The 23,952-nt window shown below is 34.4% G+C and overlaps 1 protein-coding gene and 1 pseudogene across 2 annotated transcripts in view; both read left to right on the forward strand.

Annotated features, from left to right (window-relative positions):
- The window catches only part of AP1S3 (adaptor related protein complex 1 subunit sigma 3), a 117,306-nt gene that overhangs the window by 84,278 nt on the left and 9,076 nt on the right, over positions 1–23,952 (forward strand). For both annotated transcript variants that reach the window (XM_051983454.1, XM_051983455.1), the window contains 2 exons: positions 15,343–15,521; positions 17,248–17,356. In XM_051983454.1, the coding sequence (XP_051839414.1) occupies positions 15,343–15,521; positions 17,248–17,356 (288 nt within the window). The remainder of the gene's footprint in view (positions 1–15,342; positions 15,522–17,247; positions 17,357–23,952) is intronic.
- Positions 4,400–4,535, forward strand: LOC127558582 (uncharacterized; annotated as a pseudogene).

Genomic DNA, 23,952 nt, shown 5'->3' on the forward strand with positions numbered 1-23,952 from the left:
CAAGGCCTTAAGCAACTATTTGAGGGTATAAATTGCCATCTCTGAGATTACCGATGAGTACTTTCATATTATTTTAAATTTTTTTTTTTATTTTTACATTTTACATTGCTTTACATGTCAGTAAAAGTGACCCACTAGATGTTTCCTATACATGCCAGACTATCATCCCCAAAAATTCTTCTGGAGTTTTGCACAAGCATCTTTCCTGTGTGGGATGTATTCCCTCCTTATCTCCAATTCATCAAATTCTTATTTTCCTTCAGAGCTTCCTCTGGTGTCCCTCACTACCCCAAGAGGCCTTTCTCCAGAATTCCATTAATTAATAATTTAATATTTATTTATTCAATACCTTGAATATTCAGTCTACTTTGTAGTTCCTTCATTGTGCAAATGTAATCAATCCCTCCCTTTCCCCTCTCCCCAGTAGAAGTAAACTCTTTGAGGGCAGGGATCGTTTCATTTTTTTTCCTTTTTTTGGTCTTTAAATCTCCTAGCCTAATATCCTACCATAATACTTCATGCCTATAGAGTTAATAATAACTAGCATTTACACTGAAGGTTTGCCAAACACTTTATCAATATTCTCAGTTTATCCTCATAAAACAAACCCTGGGAAATGGGAAGGAGGCATAATTATCATTATTATGTTTTTGTTGTTGTTATTTTCACTATCATCTTCATTTTATATATGAGGAATTGGACTAACTTGCCAAGGTTTATACAACTATTAAGTGTCTGAGATTGTATTGAATGTCTACTAGGCAGCTGGGTGCTGCCATAGAGCATAGAGTACACAGAATGCGTGGCCTGAAACTGGGAAAACTTGTCTTCCTCAGTTCAAATCTGGCCCTAGAGAATTACTAGCCATGTGATCCTAGACAAGTCCCTAAACTCTATTAGCCTCAGTTTCCTTATCTGTAAAATGGCCTAGAGAAAGAAATGGCAAACATTCCAGTATCTCTGTCAAGAAAAACCCAGAATGTTTGAATATGCACATACCCCATAGAATGGCATTGCATCTGAACCCACAAAGTGGTGGAAGTCTGCTAAAAAGTTATGAAAGAATGTAAAGTACTGATATGTCTAAAAATACCTTAAGAGGAGGAAAAAAAAAACAGGTGAACAAAACAGTAGGTGCCTACTATGTGCCAGGTACTGGGTGGAGTGCTGGGTTTTCACAAAAAAGATAAAAGGCAATTCTTGTCCTGTAAGAACTCATAACCTAATGGAGGAGATAATAAGCAAACAAATTTAAGTGCAAACAAGCTATGTAGAAGATAAATAGGGGGAAATTGAAGAGAGAAGGCAGTAGGATTAAGAGAGAAGATGGAGGCTTAGCTAGGATTTGAAGGTTAATAGGATGCAGAATGAAGAACGAGAATGTTTCAGGCATGGGGGACAACTAGAGAAAATGGGGGAGGAAAGAAGGAGAAAGACAGAAGGAGAAAGAGACAGAGACAGAGTGAGAGGACAAATAGGGACAGAGAGACAGCAAATATGCTCCTTAAGGAAAATATATTTTAATGAAGGAGAAAATAGAAAATGGGGAACATATAAAGTGTATACAGATGGAGTTCCTGATACAGATGGAATCCTTTTCTGGTTGCCTGAGAAGTCTGGAATGACCCGATCTGCCTATTTTACAGGCTTGTCAAAAGCATCAGGGTGTGACCCTGGGTATAGAAGGACTTTGTCTTGTAGACAACCCTCTCATTTTGAAAGATAAGAAAACCGAGTCCAGAGAAGTTAGATGATTTGCCCAAACTCAATTTGCAAATGAGATAGTGAACAAGAAAATAATTTGGAAACCCTCAAAATGTAACATAACTATAATGAGGCTTTACCAGTTAAATAGGTATCTTCTTGGACAGAGCAGCTTTTTGAGTTGTATCCCAGTTAATGCTGAATTTTTCTCTGGCAATTCCAACCCCTCACGCGTGACCCACTCCAGTCCTGCTCTGGGCTAAGTCCTGTACCATGTAAGACAAAACTTCCTGATACCAATCACTCCCTGAGAGATTAAACATTAACACTAAATACAATGTGACTGATCTCTGAATTACCTGTTATTATTTTCCTTTTTGCTTATATTGACTAACCAGGGTTTAAGCTTTTCCTGGCTTGATAGCTATTGTCTTGATGGGGATTCACCTGTATTCCAGTTAATTAAACTGTAACAGAACTCTTGAGTGATAGCCAGGATTCTTATCATATTTAAAATTTCTGGTTATATAGCTGCTCAAAAAAAGTGGGTTTGTGTGTGTTCCTATGGGGAAGAGAACAGGCAAATAGAGTCTTTTGTGGCAGCATTTGTTTATTTATTTGGCAAATATTATTGATTACCCACTATGCGAAAACCCTTTTCTAAATGTCAATAACACATTTTTTTCTTATGGAAGACAGTCAGTCAAAAAAAATTTATTAAATGCAAGTTATGTGCCATATACTGGGCCTGGAGTCAGGAATTCTCATCTTCTTGAGTTTAAATCTGGCCTCAGAAACTTATTAGCCATTTAACTCTGCCTCAGTTTCCTCATCTGTAAAATGAGCCGGAGAAGGAAATGTCAAATGCTCCAATATCTCTACCAAGAAAACTCCAAATAAGATCATGAAGAATTGGACATGACTGAAACAATTGAACCACTACAAGAACTGCCTAAGGGCTGGGAACATGACTAGGACAAATTAGGACTCTGGTTTCCTCACGTGTGAATTAAGACAATGGAGCTGGATGTTTTTATAGTCCTGCTAAAAATTCCCTGAGTTCTAGAGCATGGTAGTTCTAAGGTTTTTAGTTTTGTAGACCTCATTGAAAGTCTGGTGACGCCTTCTTACAGTAATGTTGGTTGTCTACATTCATCAATAAAGGGAGTTGAATAATTGTCTATGCATATGTTTTGAAAAACGAGAGCTTTAATAAAGGGGAACAAAGAAAATATATTAAAACATTTAAAAAATTAAAGAAGAAAGAAAGAGAGAGTGAAAGAAAGAAAAGAAAAGAAGAAAGGAAAGGAAGGAGGGAAATGCCATGTTTCAGTTATAGGTTAGTGAAAAGAAAGTTATATTTTTAGCCATATTTAAGTTCGTGGACTCCCCGAAATCTAAGAGGGCATCCCAGATAGTGTTCAAAAAAGATAGGAAAGTGAGTGGCAAGTTACTAAGGAAACTAAAATAAAAACTGATAGATGAGAACAGGAACCCTAGTTCTAGGAGCCATAGCATTCATATTAACATGACATTAACATGTCAAAGATATTGTTTAGTTATTTTCTAGTTATGTCCAACTCTTTGTGATTCCATTTGGGGTTTTCTTGGCAAAGATACTGCAGTGGTTTGCTATTTCCTCCTCTAGTCCATTTTACTGATGAGGAAACCGAGGCAAAGAGGGTTAACTTACTTGCCCAGTGTCACACAGCTAATAAGTATCTGAGGTCAGAACTCAGGTTTTCTTGACTCTATTTCTATCTTTACTATCTGCTCCTATTAAAACAAACCAACAAACTAACAACAACAGTACACTTCAAATAAAGGAAAAATATCTTTAAATTGTCAGTTTCTATTCAGAAAAATTCACATTTATCTATTTCATATTATTTTATTCTAAATACATTTTATACATAAGATAACTTATTTAGAGCTTTGATAAATCTTAACTAATAACCTGTAATCTTCTATTTAAGAAATATTCAGGTTAGAGTATACACTGTGAGAATATACTGACTGGAAAATTCTATTCGATGTTACAGTCCAAAATCCCTCCCCAAAGAAATGGATAGGTAGATGAGGTTTAGGAGATGGGCTTATAAAATCAAATGATTTTCTAGCCCCACCTTGTTTCCACATTCATATTCTTCCCCTGCCTCCAACTTTAAGAAATTAAAAGAGGAGGCTTTTATTCTGATGTTGAAAATATCTCATTTTTGTGGCCAAATCTAAGATTGTGGTTCAGAACCACGCTGAACAGGATTCAGCCAATCATACTAAATATAGTGTTAATGGGACCAGAACTGAGAACAACAACTCATCAGGGAGGTATGAACAAATAACCCTTCCACTCTCTCAATAGTGGAAATGTTTTCACCTTGTATTGGCCAATCAGAACAAAGGTCTTACTTTTAACCTTGATAAATTGACCATTTTCCACTTACTCATACCACCTCCATGCACATACATATTCTTATAAATCAAAAGTGACAGAGAGCTAATGGGATACTCCCAAATTGGGAATTTTATAAGGAAACATTAATTTTCAGGCAACAATACTGCTAGCATTCATTATGATGGGGAATGGAGCAAACAACAATACCCTCTTTGTTAAAAGTTTAACTTCATGCAATGGAAAGATTTTTTCCTAGAAAATATATATCTTTGATATTTAAATTAGAAGTAAATTATAATAATCGCTTCTCGGCCTTTTGGCTAAGATCAAGTGTAGAAGTAAATTATAAAATGGGATTGTGTTTACAGAAATTAATTCAATAGTCATTGTTATGGGATGCTATCTATTGCCAGACATTTGGATAATATCAACTTTCCAGAGCCCCACTTGGGGTTTTTTTATGGTTTTCCACTTATGGTTCTTATGGTTCTCCAGCTCGTTTTACAGATAGGGAAACTGAGGCAAACAGTGTTAAGTGAGTTATGCAGGGTAACATAAGTGTTAACTCTAAGTGTCTGAGGCTGGCTTTGAACTCAAGTTTTCCTGATTCTAGATTGGGTATTTTATTCACTGCACCACCCAGCTGCTCCATTCTCACTTATATATGTGCCTTTGCTGAAAGTGCTCATTTCTCATAGGAAACCCTGTTCCTTTTTTTCTTTTGCTTTTTCTAGTCCTTTAAGGCAGAGCTTAACTTACCTCTAAAATTCAGGACAGATATTAGTTTCTCTGCTAGAGAGCTATGTGATATTGGAAAAGTCATTTAATCTTGTGCATCATTCTTTATCTTTGTAAAGGAGGCATGGGGCTGAAAAAAAGAGTTCTGGGTTTTAAAAACCTATCTATGATTCTGCCATGAATCCTTTCTTTATTGTTTTAGCACAAATCTCTCTACTTTTTTTGAGCTCAAAGCACTTGAATCCTTAAAAGTACCATTCATTTGGCACTTAGAGCATCTCATATTTTAAACTTGTCTGATTCTTTACCATTTTTCTGTTTATCTTTTTCCATTTACTGCAGTGCAAATTCTTGAATGTAGGTTAATTTCTTTTATCTCCTTCCACATCTAGGTCATAGAAAACATGCATACACATGTATATATTATTATGTATTTTATTTTATTTTTTGAGGCAATTGGGATTAAGTGACTTGCCCAGGGTCACACAGCTAGGAAGTGTTAGGTGTTTGAAGTCAGATTTGAACTCAGTCCTCCTGAATTTAGGGCCAGCAGTATATTGATTAGAGATAGGTAAATGTCAATAGATTCCTTATTCTGACTCGCATTCATAAAGATCATTTTGGGGTTCAATCTTCTGTAGGTGTAGTCCAGTATCAAAATCAGTTAAATTCAGTAATTTCTTGAATTGCTATTCAATTCTTTGCATTCTAAAGGTTAACTTAGTTTCTATTTTAATATCTTAGGGTCCAGATTGGTATTGATCTAGCCTGTGGCTTTCCTGAAAGTTCATTTCTGTCCATAGTGGCCATAAAGTTGATGTTCTAGAAAAAGACTTAATCCCGAGGGTCTCAGAAATAGTATTGATTCTGAGCCACTATTGTGCAACCAGGATTGGGGTCTAATTTGGATCAGGAACTTATGGAAATACTCAAAACCCAAACAATCTTAATATACCATCCTTGAGGGTACTTAGGATGATAGATCATTTTAAAAATTTCACCTGTATCTTTGCAAGTTGTTGATAATAGGAATGGCTTCCTCTGGAGATGATTTGATTCAACCATATACCTAAATAAATTTGGGCAGAACTACACTGATCTAAGGAGTATTTTGTCTAATTAATGCACTAGATATTATAACCCATAACGATATTTATTATCTTTTGTAAAGGGATTTCTTGAAGTTTTTTTTGGAATAATTTCTGTAAGTTAAAAAGAATTTATTTTTATCATTAGTGTGAATTTAACCTCATTTAAAAAATGTTAAATCAACTATAATTTAAAAAGAACTTAAGTTTTTTCGAGAGGAAAAAAACCTCTCATTTTTAATTACTTCAGTAGAGAACTGCAAGCTGTGACTGCATAAGTTTTTGTGCTTCCTCCCATAATGTTGATCAAATCATCTTTTTGTCTGTATCTTAATATGTGGTCTTTTGAGTTGCTATTTGCCAAAAAGAATAAATTATCACTGAACGGGGAGGATTCTGGGAAGATGCCAGAATAGGTCAGTAAATTTTAAGCTCTCCAGATTTCCTCCACAAACAGAACAAATTTGTGCCTCAGGGTGAACATAGACTGGTGAAACATAAAGAAGTCTTGGAGCAGAACAGGGGACCTCCTGGCACAACCCAAGAAGCTGGGTTCCAGGTTGGGGATTAACTCATCTGAAGTACAGACACCTCTGGGCTAGTTCTGTAGAAACACCCTGGGGCTAGCTGGGTTTGGCTGGAGCCTGAGCTAGAACCACAGAACCTTTGACCTCCCACATAGTGTGGAGTCAGAGTCTAAGTCCAGGAAGACTAAGAGAACCTTGGCTGATTAGGAATTCCAGGCCCAGAGAAATGACACTGGGAGGGAAGGAATCAGCACGATTAATAATACTTACACTAATACTTCTCATTAAAAAAAAAATGACCACCCCTGGCAAAGAAGAAAACACCTAAACACAGAAACTTACCATGGGAGCAAGAAAAATCAGGGTTCATTTTCAGAGGAGGATAGTGAAGTACAAAGAGCTACTTCTAATGTTAAATGAGTCCCTTCCCAGAGAGAATTTCTAAAAGGACTCATTTCTAGAAGTACTCAAAAAAGAATTCAAAAATCAAATGAGAGATATTGAGATTTTTAAAAAAAATTTTTCCTCAAACAAGAAGATTATGGGGGAAAAATATCAACTAGAAAAGGAGATAGAGAATCTTAAAGAAGAAAATAATTCTTTGAAAATTAGAATTGGGTAAAGGGCACCCAATGAAAAAATAGCATGACAATATAAAGAATGAAGAAAATAGAACAGAATGTGAAACAGTTCTGGAGAACAGATCAAGAAGATAAAATATAAGAATAATTGGACTACCTGAAAGCTGTGATCAAAAAAAGAACCTCAATACAATAATGCAAGAAATAATCAAAGAAAGTAGTACAAGATAATTGTCCTGGAGTAATGGAACATAAGGGGAAAGTAGAAATAGAAAAAGGTTACTGATCATCACCTCAAAGATGGACATTCATGAATATAATTCCTTCTACTATTATGTATCTTTTCTTAAACTGGAAATTTTTTGTTATGTATTTTGAATCCTCCCTGATGTTCTGCTGGGCACATGACAATATTTTGTTTTGTTTTGTTTTCATTTTCTGTCTTTATTTTTTTAATAAAAAATTGAAAAACAATTGTTACTGATAGTTTGAGTACCCAAAGAGTTGAAACAAAGTCATTGCCTGTTAATTGAAGGAATGTCTAAATGGATCTTGATACCTGAATGTAATGGAACATTACTCTGCTGTCATAATTGACTAGTTACCTGGAGAGACTTACATGAACTGATGCTGAGTGAAATGAGCAGGACCATACTTCAACAACAATACAATATGATGATCAATTCTGATGGAATTCTTCAACAATGAGATGAACCAAATCAGTTCCAATAGAGCAGTAATGAATTGAACCAACTACACCCAGAGAAAGAACTCTGGGAGATGACTATGAACCATTACATAGAATTCCCATCCCTATATTTTTGTCCGCCTGCATTTTTGATTTCCTTCAGGCTAATAGTACATTATTTCAAACTCTATTCTTTTTGTACAGCAAAATAACTGCTAGGACATGTATGCTTATATTGTATTTAATTTATACTTTAACATACTTAACATGTATTGGTCAACCTGCCATCTGGGGGAGGGGGTGGGGGGAAAGAGGGGAAAAATTGGAACAAAAGGTCTGGCAATTGTCAATGCTGTAAAATTATCCATGCATATAACTTGTAAATAAAAAGCTATAATAATAAAAATGAATAAATTAATAAAAATATTGTAATAAAAAATAATTGACTAGTTATTCTGAGCAGCATGGAAAAACTTAGACTGATACAGAGAAAATGAAGTAAGGCTATTATCAGAAAAAAAGTTATTTAATGTGAATGTATGCTTATTTGTAATAATATAGTTCCTGATACATATTAGACTCTATATGAATGCTTATTCCTTTCTCATTTTCCACTAAATGGAAAGGCCCCCAAAAAGGAAAATTGAATTGTTGTCAGGTTGGTCATGGATAAGAGTTGATAAAAATGTACACTTTTTCCTTTCTGGAGATTCAGTATTTTAAGGTGAAGTACAAGGAAAAATGGACCATCACAAGCTAGAAGGAAGTAATGAGGAAAGAGAAAATAAAGCAAGCCAGTCTCTGGGAAGGGAAATTTTAAGATAATCAGGGAGGATGAGATAAGGTGAGGTCAATTGAGAGATCATTGGAAGTGGGGTAGGGTAGTAAAGAGAATATGGAAGAGGAGAATCAAGAGACTAGATTTTCTTAGTAGGATTCTTCTTTGTGTCAAGCAGAACCAGGCATGAGGGGCTGGAATGGAGAACAGAGCAGGGAACCAGCAGCAGATTGTACAAGGTCCAAATTTTGAGACTAGTGTGATTCATGCTGAAGAAAATCCGTGGAGAATTGGCCTCTGGCTAGCTGATACTCAAAGGCAGGAAGAGCTGACTTTGGGCTATTGCTGCAGGCCTTCAGGAAGGTAACTCCATAGATTTGAGATTTTATAGAAGCTTTCTTCTGCAAAATAAGGAGGCTATTGAGATACTGAATAGTGTTGAATATGTTGATTATATTGTTACTGCTATGTGCAAACTGTCTGGTAGCAGGGCAGGCTTAGCTGCTCATGCGATATTGCCCCGTCCTAGACATGGGTAAGCCTTTTTATGCCTTGATATTCAAAGTTTGACTCCTTAGTTTGAGAGGTTTTGCCAAGGTTATCCAAAAGTAGCATGGATGTCAAAATAAAATTTTTTGATAAAAATGACTTGAGAAATTTTTGTGCCAGAACAGGTTGAACAAGATGACCCCTTGAGATCTTGCAATTCTGTGATTCTTAGTGGAAATATTTTGATCAAGTTTTGGAAAGTTTGGGAAATATACTAACAAATTATAGAAGGAAGTGACTTAGAATATTTCTTTTTCTTCTTACATATCGTTATTCAGTTTTTACTTCTGTATATTTAAGATTTCTCTTCTCAAGTTGTGAAATAGTTCAACTGTTCTGGAGAACAGTTTAGAAACAAGGCCAAAGGCCTATTGTTCATACTCTTGGATCCAGCAATACTAATACTCAGTTTTTATTCCAGCAAGATCAAAGAAAAGGGAAAAGGATTTTTAATACAAATGCTTATAGTAGCTCTTTTAGTAGTGGTAAAGAATTGCAAATTGATGGGATGCTCTTTAGTTGGGCATTAGCTGAACAAGTTGGGATGGAATACTTTTGTGTTATAAAAAGTGATTAGCATAATGGTTTCAGAAAAACTTACAAAGCATATGAACTGATACAAAGTGAAATGAGTAGAACCAGGACACTATTATACACAGTAACAGCAATGTTGTAAGAATGATTAATTGTGAAAGACTTAGCCACTCTCAAGACAATGATCCAAGATGATTACAAAGAAACCCTTGATGAAAAATGTTATCCATCTCAAGAGAGAGAAAAAATCAGCTTTGAATGTAGGACAAAACATATTTTTCAAAGAAATTTTATTTTTTCTTTTTTTTTCCTTCCTTCCTTCCTTCCTTCCCCCTCCCTTTCTCCTCCCTATCTCCCTTCCTCTCTTCTCTCCTTCCCTCCCTTCCTTCCCTCCCTCTTTTCCTTCCCTCTTCTCTCTCCCTCCCACCTTCCCTCTCTTCTTCCCTCCCTCCTTTCCTTTTCCTCCCTTCCTCCCTTCCTCCCTTCCTCCCTCCCTTCCTCCCTTCCTTCCTTCTTTCCTTCTTTCCTTCCTTCCTTCCTTTTTTCCTTCCCCCTCCCTCCCTTTCTCTTCTCTCTCTCCCTCTCTCTCTTCCTCCCTCTTTTCCTTCTTTCCTTTTCCCTTCCTCCCTTCCTCCCTCCCTCCCTTCCTCCCGTCTTTTCTCTCCCTTCCTTTCTGTCTTGTTTTCTATTGCAGCATAACTAATATAGAGATATATTTTGCATGACTTCACATGTATAATTGGTATTCTATTGCTTAATTTCTCAAGGGCTGGGGGAGGGGTTGAGGTGAGAAGGAAAGAATTTGGAACTCAACATTTTAAAAAATGAATGTTAAAAATTTTTTTTACATGTAATTGAAAAATATTTAACACATTTAAAAAAAGATTTCTTTCCCCAGCTAGATTATCAGAGAGGCAGTATGAGTCTGTATATCAGATTTCCTTTTATTCTCTGATAGAATTGATGAATATGTTTTCAGTAAGCTAGGGTCCATTTTACTAATGAGCTTTCAGTTGAGTTAGTAGAATTCTAATTGTCTGAAGAATTTACAGATTTCAGAAAAGTTCACCTTTATTTTTTCCTTTGGACCAGAGTGCATGCCCAGAATTCTATTTTATAGCAATATAATCTATAAAATAAATAGCAAGCACATTTAAATATGGAACAAATTTTTCTTTTTTTCTTCCCCTTATAATTTACAGTTTGCATATATGTACTACTGTTTTCTAATCATTCTTTTAAAATAAATTTTGGTTAGGATAAATATTTCTGTTAATGTTCCAAACCATGTGTAAGAATTAGTTAAAAATGGTTTGCTTCTTATTATACAATATTTTAAAAGTACCAAAGATTTGCAGAGGGTCCAGAGAAGAGCCACCATGAGGTAAGATTGCAAGAACTGGTATGATTTCATCTAAAAGAGAAAATTGAGGGCAGACTTATTTGTGTCTCCCTTTTCTATAGTAAAATGAGTGGAAAATTATTTTTTTTATATTTCCAGAGGACAAAATCCAGGGAAATAAATTGAAACTGCATCATGAGAGATTTAGCTGAGCAATGTGGAAGATTTCCAACTAATAAAACATGAGATTGGCTATTAACTGAAGTTGTAGAATCTGTTTTTATGGCACAGACCTGACTGGCCTTTAAAAGAGTAAAAAACTGTTAAGTTCTAAATAGATATCATTAATTCCCCTTTTCCTCTCCATGGCCAAGTCTTAGAGCGTGGTTTTAGGGCCTTGGACTTTTGCTTTTATATATTATCTGGTCCAATTTCTTCATTTTATGAATAAGATACTCAATGCCTAGAGGTGAAATGATTTGTCTAAAATCAAACAAATATTCAATAGAATACAGCATTTTAGCATCAATTTAATAATTAACAAGAGGACAATACTGTCTTTATTTCCAATGTTACAAAATGGATGCCTTACAATCTTTTCCTCTATACTCTTTTTAGAGCTGGGGTTCTTTGGAACCTGGGTTTTATGAACTTCAAAAAGAAATAGTTCAGTAACTATATTTTAATATGATTGATTTTTTTTGCAATCCTATTTTATGTATTTTAAAACATTATTCTAGGGAGTCCCATTGGTTTCACCCAGCTACCAAAGGGATCCAAGAAAGAAAATGTTCAGAATTTCTAAAACAAGAGAATGAATGAATATAACTTTCCATCTCCAATATCTTGCTATCTCTAGACATTTCTACTAGACCTTAAATGCCTCGGTAGAAATGTTTCCTGTAGAATACTATCTCTTCCTAAATATAACTCACTCAGAGTTTCCCTAAAGTTTTGATTGCTTTAATAAGCCTTTTCATTTTTTTTAAATAATAGGTTTTCATTTTCAAAATACATACAAAAATAGTTTTCAACATTCACTCTTGCAAAACCTTGTGTTCCAAATTTTTCTCCCTCCCTCCACTTCCCTCCTCCAGACAGCAAGCAATGCAATACAGACTAAACATGTATAATCCTTCCAAACATATTTCCACATATATCATGTTACATAAGAAAAATCTGATCAAAAGGGGGGAAAAAAGCAAGCAAAAACAATAACAAAAGAGGAAATTCTATGTTGTGATCCATATTTAGTTCCCACAGGCTTTTCTCTGAGTGCAGATGGCTCTCTCCATCCCAAGTCCACTGAAATTGGCCTGAATCATCTCATTATTGAAAAGAACCAAGTCCATCACAGTTGATCATCATACAATCTTGTTGCTGTGAATAATGTTCTTTTGATTCTTCACTCAGCATCAGTTCATGAAAGTCTCTCCTGGCCCTTCTGAAATCATCTTACTGATTGTAATAGAATATTATTGTTTTATAAGAAACATTCATATACCTGTTCAGTCATTCCCCAGTTGATGGGTATCCACTCAGTTTCCAGTTCTTTGTCACAACAAAAAGGGCTGCTACAAACATTTTTGCACATGTGGGTCCTTTTTCCTTTTTTATGATCTCTTTAGGATACAGACCCAGTAGAGACACTGCTGGATAAAAAGAGTATGCACAATTTGATAGCCTTTTGGGCATAATTCCAAATTGCTCTTCAAGCTTTTTCATTTTACAGGTGATGATAACAAAATAATTGAGTAAATTAAAATTCAGTTAATTAAAAATTTTAAATAAAAATACAAATGAAATGCAAGAATTTGTTGCCAGAATTCAATCTTGCTATGGGGTAAATTCTGTGTGATTTCCTTTGAGCATATAATCATATAGAGAAAAAGCCTATATTTGTAGTCTTTTCCCTTAAATTGAGGAATCTCCTTTAAATCCTTTAGTGAACAATATGCAGATTTTTTTTTTGACTTTACTAAGAGCTGGCAGGGTTTGAAAGGTCCAACTACCTCATTTTAAAGATAAAGAATCTAATCTCTGAAGTCGATTTAAACGTATGTCAAAATTCAGTGATAAGGTAAGAAACTAGTATACAATAAAAAGTCCATCTTGTTGTTCAATCATTTCAGTCCTGTCAGACTCTTTGTGATCCTCTTTAGTGTTTTCTTGATAGAGATACTGTAGTGGTTTGCCATTTTCTAAAATTGAAAACTTTGGGTTTATATCCCTCTTAAGCAGAGTTATTGTTATTTATTCCTGTTCTCAAAGAGGACCATCACATTAGGGACAATAGTACCATGATATGCAAATAAGGCCAGAAATTGGGAGATTTGGGCCTTTTTAAACTAAGGTCTTTTTTGGATTTCAGCTTAACTGAAGCTCTGCCCAATCAATAATTTTGTCTAGGTAAGAAATAAGGCAGAAAATGGTCTCTTTTACCTAGTTTAAAAAAAAAAAAACAGCCAAGCTGGAAGGAAAAGGTCATCAAAAGAGAAACAGTTGCTATTTACATTTATTCTGAACTAATGAGGGGAAACAATGACCAAACTGACCTATTGTTGGTCAGTTGTTTGGTGGGTTTAATAACTATCCCATCATCTTCAAAGGTTTCATAAGAATAATTAAAGAAATAGTATTCTAAAAAGACTTCTTTACTAGATTGCTAAAGAAATCAACACAAAAAAGAATAAAAACACATTTTCTTTTTTCTTTTTGCTTTCTTAGAGCACATTTTCAAAAACAAATCTATAGACTTTAAAAAATCCCTTAAGAATAGGGAGAGAGAAGGACCCATTAAAAAAACCCTCTTTTAAAAATAAACTACCATATTTTAAAGCTCACTGTTATTCCATTTCTACTTCTATTGTTTTAAAATTATAAAAAAACAAATTACAATATGATATTGTAATTGAACTTGAGGCTTAATAGCCCAAATAAAGACTAGGATGTCATCTGCAATTAACATATAAGGCCTTTTTTCCTCTCCTTTTTTTTTTATGTTTGATTTCTTCTCTACCTTTCTCTCCTTTTCTTTCCTCTACATCTTTTTATATCCTGCCTTCTTTTCTTGTCACTCTCAAGATATGAAACTTAAGCAATAATTTTTCTGTTAGTTGCTGAATTATAATTTGTAATTCTAATTTTAAAAACATGAGTTGAACATTATATATTTCTTTCTTGAAAACATACTATGGACAACTCTGAGATACCACTATACACCTGTCAGATTGGCTAAGATGACAGGAAAAAATAATGATGAATGTTGGAGGGGATGCAGGAAAACTGGGACACTGATGCATTGTTGGTGGAGTTGTGAACGAATCCAACTGTTCTGGAGAGCAATCTGGAATTATGTCCAAAAAGCTATCAAAATATACATACCCTTTGATCCAGCAGTGCTACTACTGGGCTTATACCCCAAAGAGATACTAAAGAAGGGAAAGGGACCTGTATGTGCCAAAATGTTTGTGGCAGCCCTGTTTGTAGTGGCTAGAAACTGGAAAATGAATGGATGCCCATCAATTAGAGAATGGCTGGGTAAATTGTGGTATATGAATGTTATGGAATATTATTGTTCTGTAAGGAATGACCAGCAGGATGAATACAGAGAGGCCTGGAGAGACTTACAGGAACTGATGCTAAGTGAAATGAGCAGAACCAGGAGATCATTATATACTTTGACAACGATATTGTATGAGGATGTGTTCTGATGGAAGTGGATTTCTTTGACAAAGAGACCTAACAGTTTCAATGGATAAATGATGGACAGAAGCAGCTACACCCAAAGAAAGAACACTGGGAAACGAATATGAACTATTTGCATTTTTGATTTTCTTCCCGAGTTATTTTAACCTTCTGAATCCAATTCTCCCTGTGCAACAAGAGAACTGTTCGGTTCTGCAAACATATATTGTATCTAGGATATACTGCAACATATCTAACATATATAGGACTGCCTGCCATCTAGGGGAGGGGAAAAATCGAAACAGAACCAAGTGCAAGGGATAATGTTGTCAAAAATTACCCTGGCATGAATTCTGTCAATATAAAATTATTATTAAATAAAATAAAATTAAAAAAAAAAAAGAAAACATACTATGAGGGAAGTACTTTTTATTTGTGTATTGCTTTAGTGAACATGTTTCCCCTAGTGGGTCAGTAGGTTCTTAACCTGAAACAAACACTGCTACTCTTGCCACGGATAAATACCTTGGAATTTTATTTATTTTTATTTTTTACATATATTTTAATATATATATGAAATATTTTTAAGTGAGTTTCTATGCTGAACTGACAAGATAAACAATGTTTTTCTCAGTTTTTTGATTATTAGAAGAATTTCATGTGAATTCTACTTTCTGTAGTTTGACTGCTGTTGAGAATTTGGTATTACCCATATGTGTTATTTTTTCTAGATCCATTTCATATTGCTGTTCAGTCGACAAGGGAAATTAAGGCTGCAGAAATGGTATACCACACTCCCTGATAAAGAGAGAAAAAAGATCATCCGAGAAATCGTACAGATGATTCTGTCTCGTGGTCAAAGAACGAGCAGTTTTGTTGACTGGAAGGATCTAAAAGTTGTTTATAAAAGGTGTGAGTAACTTAATGAGAATTTTTGGGTTTTGTTCATGTTTAATGATTTGTTCTAAACTTGAAATTTACTTGGTTTTCCAAACCAATCCTACTTTTTGTTTAAAAACAGGAGTCAGATAGTTAAGCCATGGATAGAGTTGTAGAATTTAAAGTTAGAAAGAATGCTAAAGACTATTTAGTTAGAGAACTCCATTTTGCAGATGAAAAAATTGAGGACAAAGAAGTTAAGTTGCTCTAGGTAGCAGAGCTAGACAATGGAAGAACTAAGATTCACACATAATATTTCCAATCTCCCAGTTCAGTGCTGTTTCCCTTAGACTAACACAGACCTTTTTTCTATCTTAAGAAGGAATGGTAGTCTAATTATTTGCAAATAACCTTGAAAAAAATCTAAAATATGGAGGGGTGAAGGTGTTTGAGATGCTTGAGGGGAGATAGAGTAGGTGAGTTAACTCCAGCAGATTAATGAGTAGATAATCAGGTAAGCTGAAAGACTTGCACTTGAAAGAATTCTAAAATCTCAGAGACTATTAAAAGAATTTATAGGGCATGTAGTACAGCCAACACCTGAATAGAAATTGGCATTAGAACATATTCAACATATTGACCACTTAATAGTTGTATGGCAAATCATTTAACCCCTGTTGGTCCTTCCTTATCTCTAAAATAATGGAGTTGTATTAGATGGTCTCTAACATTCCATGACAATGTTGAAATCCTTCAGAATTTCCACTGCTGTTTTACACAATAGTATCCATCACAAAGTAAACCCCAAAGGGGTTATCTAGCCTTTTCTTGAAGAACTGGATAACCCATTATCTATTAAGATAGCCTATTCCACTTTAGAGAATTGTTACTTTCCTCACGTGCTCCTTTGCAAATTTTTGCCCATTTTAAAAGAAAACACTGTCAAACAGAACTTGACTTTCCAGTTTTCCATAGTTGACTCATTAAGGTCAGGTTGATAAACCATTGGTTCTTCCTCAGGGTCTCATGGGGTGGGTGGGGGGGGGAGGGAGATAAAAGAATAAATCACATTTCATTTTTCTGCTTCTCTTCCTTGTTACCTAGTAAAAAGTAGCATAGTACCTATCTATAATCCCCAAAGAAGATATTAGCTCCAATAGAGTTTTATATTCTATAAGCCAAACTAGTAGAACAACCTTAAACTATGGGTACTGGGTGGGACTTTGGAGCATATTTAAGTTGGACTGCTTTATTTTTACAGATAAGACACATATGACATACAAAGGTTAAGCTTAGGTTATGTACTGCTGGAATCAAATCACGTTCAGCATTTTAGTGCATGATGAATTTGAATGTATTGTAGTTTCTTGGAGCAAAAAATATCCCCAAAAGAATGCTTTCCAGAAGGAAATTTGCTTCATCTAGCTAGCTTCCCTAAAACTTTGGGGTTTTTTGGGTTTAAAACTTTGGTCAAGCCAGGATTTGAAATCACATATCCACCATGACACCTACCTACATGGTTGCAATTTTGCTCTATCTGAATTTGAACTCAAGTATTATATCCACTCTGATACCTTACATACATGATTGAAATTTTGCTGGAAGGGTAGCAGGTGAGTAAACAGTTCTTTGATTATGAGGGAAAGTTCCTTGGAAAGGAAGTTTAAAATATATGACCTTCCAGATTTTATTGGGAAAAAAATTTCTTCAAGTTGTTCAAAATTTCAATGAATTCTAATTTTCTTTCTTTATTCTAGATATGCTAGCTTATATTTTTGCTGTGCGGTAGAAAATCAGGACAATGAACTGTTGACACTAGAAATTGTACATCGCTATGTGGAATTACTAGATAAGTATTTTGGAAATGTAAGTTTTACTTTGGTATATTTGTGAAAATTAGCAGAATCTGTCAAGCAAAATTTATTTCCTTCTATTTTTGTCCTTATTTCCTCATCTTTGAATCTATCTATGAAAATGTCAAGCCCAGGAGTCATACATTCTAATTTACATTTAAGCCATGATTGTTGTTCAGTCATGTCCGACTCTTACCCCATTTAGGATTTTCTTAGAAATAATACTGAAGTGCTATGCTATTTCCTTTTCCAGCTCATTTTACAGATGGGGAAACTGAGGCAAACAGGGTCACACAACTAGGCCAGTACTACTTTGATACCATCTAGCTGAGTATTTTGTAACTTGATAGTTTTCCCCTAAATCCATTTCTTTTCCTAACTTCACTATTATTATTTAGGGCTTTGCCTTCCTTCAGTTACCCACAATTACATCCTCAGTTTTCCCAGCCCCTCATTCTCATTGCAAATATCCAATCAGTTGCCATAATAATGATAGTTAACATTTATTTAGTACTTACTATGTGCCAGGCACTATACTAAGCAGTTTACAATTATTTGATCCTTACAATGTTAATCCTGGAATGTAGATACTGTTCTTATTTGAGAGTAACCATAGCATAAGCTTTAGGTTAGTGGCAGAAAATGGCCATAGAATCTCTGTATATGTTTGCCAAAAGAAAGTGCTATCCAAATAAAGATTATCTCCTTCCTGTCAATCACAAAGCAAAACTTTAGATTTATTACTAGAAATACTTGAAAGGAAAGGACTATCATTTGTTTTTCCTGTTTCTGAGCCTACTATTTTAAGCTGTTATCTGTATCTGTCACATAATAGGAGTTAACTATTGCTGTGGTTAGTGATAGGATAAGATTGTCTCCTATAGATCTATGTTTTCGCACACTTGTATAACTCAATGATTATGCATTGTCTCATAATTTATGCCTGAAAAGTTCAGTATCACAATACACCCCCCCCCCCAAAAAAAGAAATAAGAAAGAAAAAAAGAAACCCTTGAAAATAATGCTGTATGAAAAAAGGCTAAATTTAAAATATAGCTTATTCAGAGTCATAGGTTATGCTAAATTATTTTCCCATCTAATATAAAGTAAGCTTCATATTGCTTCCCTGTTCTTCTTTTGTTCCTTTGAAGGACTGGGGAATAATGTAAGACAGATCTCTATTTATATAATTGCATTGATTGTCTCTTGTAACTCTAGTTAAAAGATATGGGAGAAAGCTTATAGTATGTATAACATAATTAGATTCCATCTTCACTTGGAAATAGAGGATTTCATATCATTAACACATCCCTTCTCCCATTTCCCTTTATGTTCACAGACTTGGACTATCTCTCATCCTTCCTCAAATATCACTAAAATAGTGCTTGTCTTTGTTGTCTATCTTCATAATATTGAAATTATATCACAATATAAATCACATCTGATTGAAAAAAATGAAGACATTTTAAGATTCAACTGATTCAACTGAGCTTACTCTTTGTTAACTATAAGTAAAAATAACTTACATTTACATAGTTATTGACATATATTATTTCATTTGATCCTCAAAACTGTCCTGTGAGCTCATTGATGTGATCCTCCATCCAGTGATATAGAGATCATCCCTTCTATACATTCTTACCCTATAGTGTGCTTCTTAATGTTTTTCCATATATCCTCCATGGGAAGGCCATCCAGGATGTTCAGAATTTTCTATGTTGACATTGGTTCCTACCAATGATCTCTCCATCACTTATCACTCACTCTTGCAATTTACCAGCCTTTCTCCTTTTCCAGTCATACAACTCTTATATGATATTCTATATGCGTATTCTTCTTTATAATTCTTTCTGGGTCATATATTGCTGGGTTTTTATGTCCACCACATACTTCCTCATTCCCTTTTCCATTGATTTGCAACTTTAATTTCTAAAAGACTTGAAGCCTCACTAAATAAATATTGATGTTGAAAAGATTGGCCTTGTTTTCAAGAGGAGGCTGGGATCATTAAAAATTCTGTAGTTTCTAAAAGATAATTCATCCTTCCTTTCCCTCCTGTTTTATTCATCTTCAATGATCATTGTATAGTCCAAAATAGACTGAGACTATGGACTGTCTCCTTAACCTCATGTCTGAACAAAAGATAATTTTCCTAAATTTGTTTTTTTTTTTTTTTTCCTATTGTGGATTGTTAGAACAGCAATATTCTATTATACTTTTTTATTTACAAGATATATGAATGGGTAATTTTTCAGCATTGACAATTGCAAAACCTTTTGTTCCAATTTTTCCCCTCCTTTCCCCCACCCTCTCCCCCAGATGGCAGGTAGACATGTTAAATATGTTAAAGTATAAATTAAATATAAGTATACATGTCCATACAGTTATTTTGCTGCACAAAAAGAATCGGACTTTGAAACAGTATACAATTAACCTGTGAAGGAAATTAAAAATGCATGCAGAGAAAAATAGAGGGATTGGGAATTCTATGTAGTGGTTCACACTCATTTCCCTGAGTTCTTTCGTGACCAGCAATATTCTAGAGTCTGTTACAATCAATCCTTTGTTTTCTCAGAATGGAAGACCCCTTCATTTGGGGTTTAGATGGGACTTTCCTTTATAGCTGTGGCAAACACCTTTAAATATCCTCCCTGTTTTACGCCTTGCTTGATGTTGCTAACCACAATTGAACAATTCTCTTAGTTAACATTTTTTTCAAGACATCTTATAGATTTTTGACATTCATAATATTCTAAGTAAAGGTTATTGTTATTGGTGATATCGATGGTTTTCAGCTCTTTGTAACCCATTTAGTGTTTACTTGACCAAGATGCTGGAGTGGTTTACCATTTTCTTCTCCAGTTAATTTTAGATGTGGGGAAACTGAGCAAAGAGAGTTAAGTGACTTTCTCAGGTTCATTCAGTTTGTAAATGTCTAAGGCCAGACACTTAACTAAGTACTTCTTTTAAAAAATAAGAATTTAATTGGGAACCAATTACTTTAAAATTCTTTCTTCCTTCCTACTCAAAATTCTTATATATTTTTACAATTAAAATACTGATGCATTTGCATTAGTTTGTGTGTGTGTGTGTGTGTGTGTGTGTGTGTGTGTGTGTGTGTTGAATCTAATTACAATGTACTCAAACAAAAATTTCCAAAAAAAAAAAAAAATTATAGTTGTTGGTCAGAGAACTATTGAGAATTATAAATGGAGTCTTTAGGAGCATGTATTAAAGTGAAATTCATGAACTTTACAAAAATTCTTTTGATAACTATATTTCAATATAATTGGTTTTCTTTATAATACGATGTATCTTGCATTTGAATGAATCTTATTCACTGAGAATCATTATTCTGAAAAAGAATGCATAGATTTTACAAGACTACTTTAAAAGAATTTATGATACAAAAATGGGTAAGAACCCTCACTCTAGATTTTGAAACATGACTCATCAGACATTTTCCCTTGCTTTTCCCAACAAGGTAAAAATTTATTAGATTCTTTACTTGTGGGGAGGTGGGGTGTTATTTTATGTCATTTCTCTTCCTCAAATCCTCAAATACCAACATTTTGATATTTTCACTGACTGATCTATAGATATTTTATATATAGATTTAATTGTGCTATTTTTGGACTATTGTTTAAAACTTTTTGGGCCTATTCCCAGTTATTCTTTTTTATCTCCATCTTTTGGTCAGCACTTCATTTCTGGGCATATTTGTCAAACACTTAGTAATTGCTTATTGTGTGTAGACTATTGCTAGATACTGGGTGACAGACAGCTAAAACAAACTTCAGGCTCCCAAGGGATTCATTCATAATCCTCAACACTTTCTTTACAAAAGAAGTGCAAATGTTTTAGGAAAGTTAATTTGATTTTAACTGGATTAAGAGTCTGCCTTTGTGGAGTTTATAGTCTAGGAAGAGCATAAAATTTCAGAATAGATTAGTTTCCTATACTAGGTATCTTCATTCTCCTTCCAAGATAAGCTTATTATCAGAGATTGAGATTTCTTCAGCCTTGATATTCACATCTTATCAATATCCTCACTTGCCTGTATTATTGTATTTTTTTTTTTTTTGGTTTACCTAGAAGGACCATGATATCAGGGAGGGGATGCCATGACATGCAAGTGAGTTGAATTTCAAAGGGTAGTCCTGTGCAAAGTCACCTGCCTCACTCACCTTCAAAGCTATCTGGGTACAATGGCAAATTATTAATCAGGAGCACTGGAGACAGTCCTCTAGGCTGAAGGCAGATCAGAAACAAAAACAAAAGGTGGTGGACTCCCAAATCCTTTTAAATTGGGTTCAGAAGCTCAGCCAGCTCTTCCTTTCAGTTCAGCTGCAGTGATTTGTTTTGACTTCACAAACATTGCTTGATCACTGAGTGCAATCCTGTGGTGCAATTTCCTTTTGTGTATTGTCTTTCTACATTACATTGTAAGCTCTATGACAACAGGGACTGTCTTTTTTTTTTTCTTATTTATATTTATAGAGATCATATTTATAATAGTACAGTTATTGGCACATAGTAGATACTTAATAAATGTTTGTTATAACTGAAAACATAAATAATATGAAATTATATATCCATTAGATAGGTGAAAAATGCAGTTTAGTTTTGCAGGAACACAGAATACAGCAAACTTGGAGAAAGTTTAAAAATTGTCATCTTTTCTCTATCTTGTTTTTGTCATATTACTTTGTCCCAAATTGACCTCGCTGTGCTAAATGTGAACTAGAATTGACTTTTAGTCTCTGCTTATCTGGAAAGATTTGAGTCAGAGTCCTCAAGACAATATGCTGGTTCTCAAGAGAACCTGACTCACTCTTTTTAACAGTAATGAATGTGAAAGCGCTAGAAGGGTCAGAAAAAAATGAACTCTTCTCTTGCTTTAATCTTCCATTTTATCTCCAAAGAATTCTAGCACTTTTTTTTTCTTTTTTCTTTTTCTTTGTTTTGCTGAGCCAGAATTCAGGATAATAGTGTATTGGTGATTAAAGCCTGATCTAAAACTGCTTAATTTGATGCCTTATGACCCTCAGATGTTCATTAATATTGTTGATGATGAGTAAAAGCTTCTGGCATTTCTCAGTATTGCTCTATGTCTGTAAAAATAAATTCCTTTTTTGTAGCTTTTTTCTCTGAAGGTTTCCTTTGAAACATTTCCTCCTTGTTCCCAAGAAAAAACTTTGCAGAAGCTGTTGGGACTTTTAAAAGCCTCGGAAATCTGTTGATAAAATTAAATTATTAAGAATTAATAAAGAGTAAAAAATCAGCACCTTTCTCTGGAGGGAGGGGAACTTTTTTTAATATAAATTATCAATATAGAGTATAAGCATTCTAAGCAATTCTATAAAAATTCAATTATTCTATCTTTATTAGGTAGTGAGGAAGTAAATTCTGTCCCCCTTTTGTAGAGGTTAAAATAATAAAATGTCTTAAAGTCATGAAGAAAGTGGAGGTTAGAACAGGGAAGAAGATTAGAGAGTTAGAGCACCTGAAATGAATCTCAATTGTATCATTTAGTGCTTATATGCATGTAGCAAGTTTACTTAATCTCTCTGGGCCTCCATTTCCTCACTTTTAAATTTAGGGAGTTGGATTAAATAGTCTAATTCTGCATATTTGATACTCTGGAATCTCAGGAGACTGAGCTTTTAAGCTATACATTTAGATATATCAAAGGTCTATGATTATGCATATAAGAGTTCAAAAATATTTTGGGGAATTTACCTTCTAGCTTCAGTTCTGTCATATTACTGTTGTATTCAACTACCACAGTATTGATTCTATACATTGAACTTCTGTTATTATATACTATTTGCTGAAGGAACACATCTAGTCTTACTTTTCCTGCCGTCTTCCAGATGCAGAATCCAAAGCTGAGGGGTCATAATGATTGCTTTAAAGTCCTAAGGGAATGAGCCAGAATTCTAATCCAGACCATCTAACTGCAAGTCTGAACTCTTTTCCCTTCCTCCATGATGGTTATCTCCTTATTTGCCCAATCTCATTTTTTAGCTCTTTTGGCTTCTGGTGATTGCAAATTTCTCAATCTTTTTTTTTTTTTTTCCTTTTTCTTTTTTCTAGTCTTTTGTTCTGCATATCTGTCTTGGTTTTAGATTCTTAGATGCTCTGATTTCTATAAAGTGAGTTCATTAATTCATTTAAGAAATATTTATTAGGAACCTCCCTATGATGAGCTCAAAAGATTCCTATTCCTGAGTTCAAATCCAGCCTCAGCCACTTAATTAGCTGTATGACCTAGGCAGTCACTTCATCTTGTTTGCCTCGGTTTCCTCATCTGTCAAATGAGCTGGAGAAGCATGACTGAACAACACCAACAAGTTCAAGATGTCCCAATTTCAGAGAAAAGATTTTAGCTTTTATTTGTTTTCTGTACTATGGTTTTGCTTTAAGGACAGCCAAGTAACTGTTAATACAATTTGTAGTCTCAAGACTTGCCTGGGGCTTTGAGTAGCTGAGTGACCTTATTGCCTGGGGGCAGTCTGCCTTTGCAGGTGGAGATCCAGAGTAAATAAAATAGTCCCTACCCAGGAGGAGTGTATATACTGTGTTGGTGCCATTTGCTTTTTACCT

The sequence above is a fragment of the Antechinus flavipes genome, chromosome 3 (assembly GCF_016432865.1).
Source record: "Antechinus flavipes isolate AdamAnt ecotype Samford, QLD, Australia chromosome 3, AdamAnt_v2, whole genome shotgun sequence".
Taxonomy (NCBI): domain Eukaryota; kingdom Metazoa; phylum Chordata; class Mammalia; order Dasyuromorphia; family Dasyuridae; genus Antechinus; species Antechinus flavipes.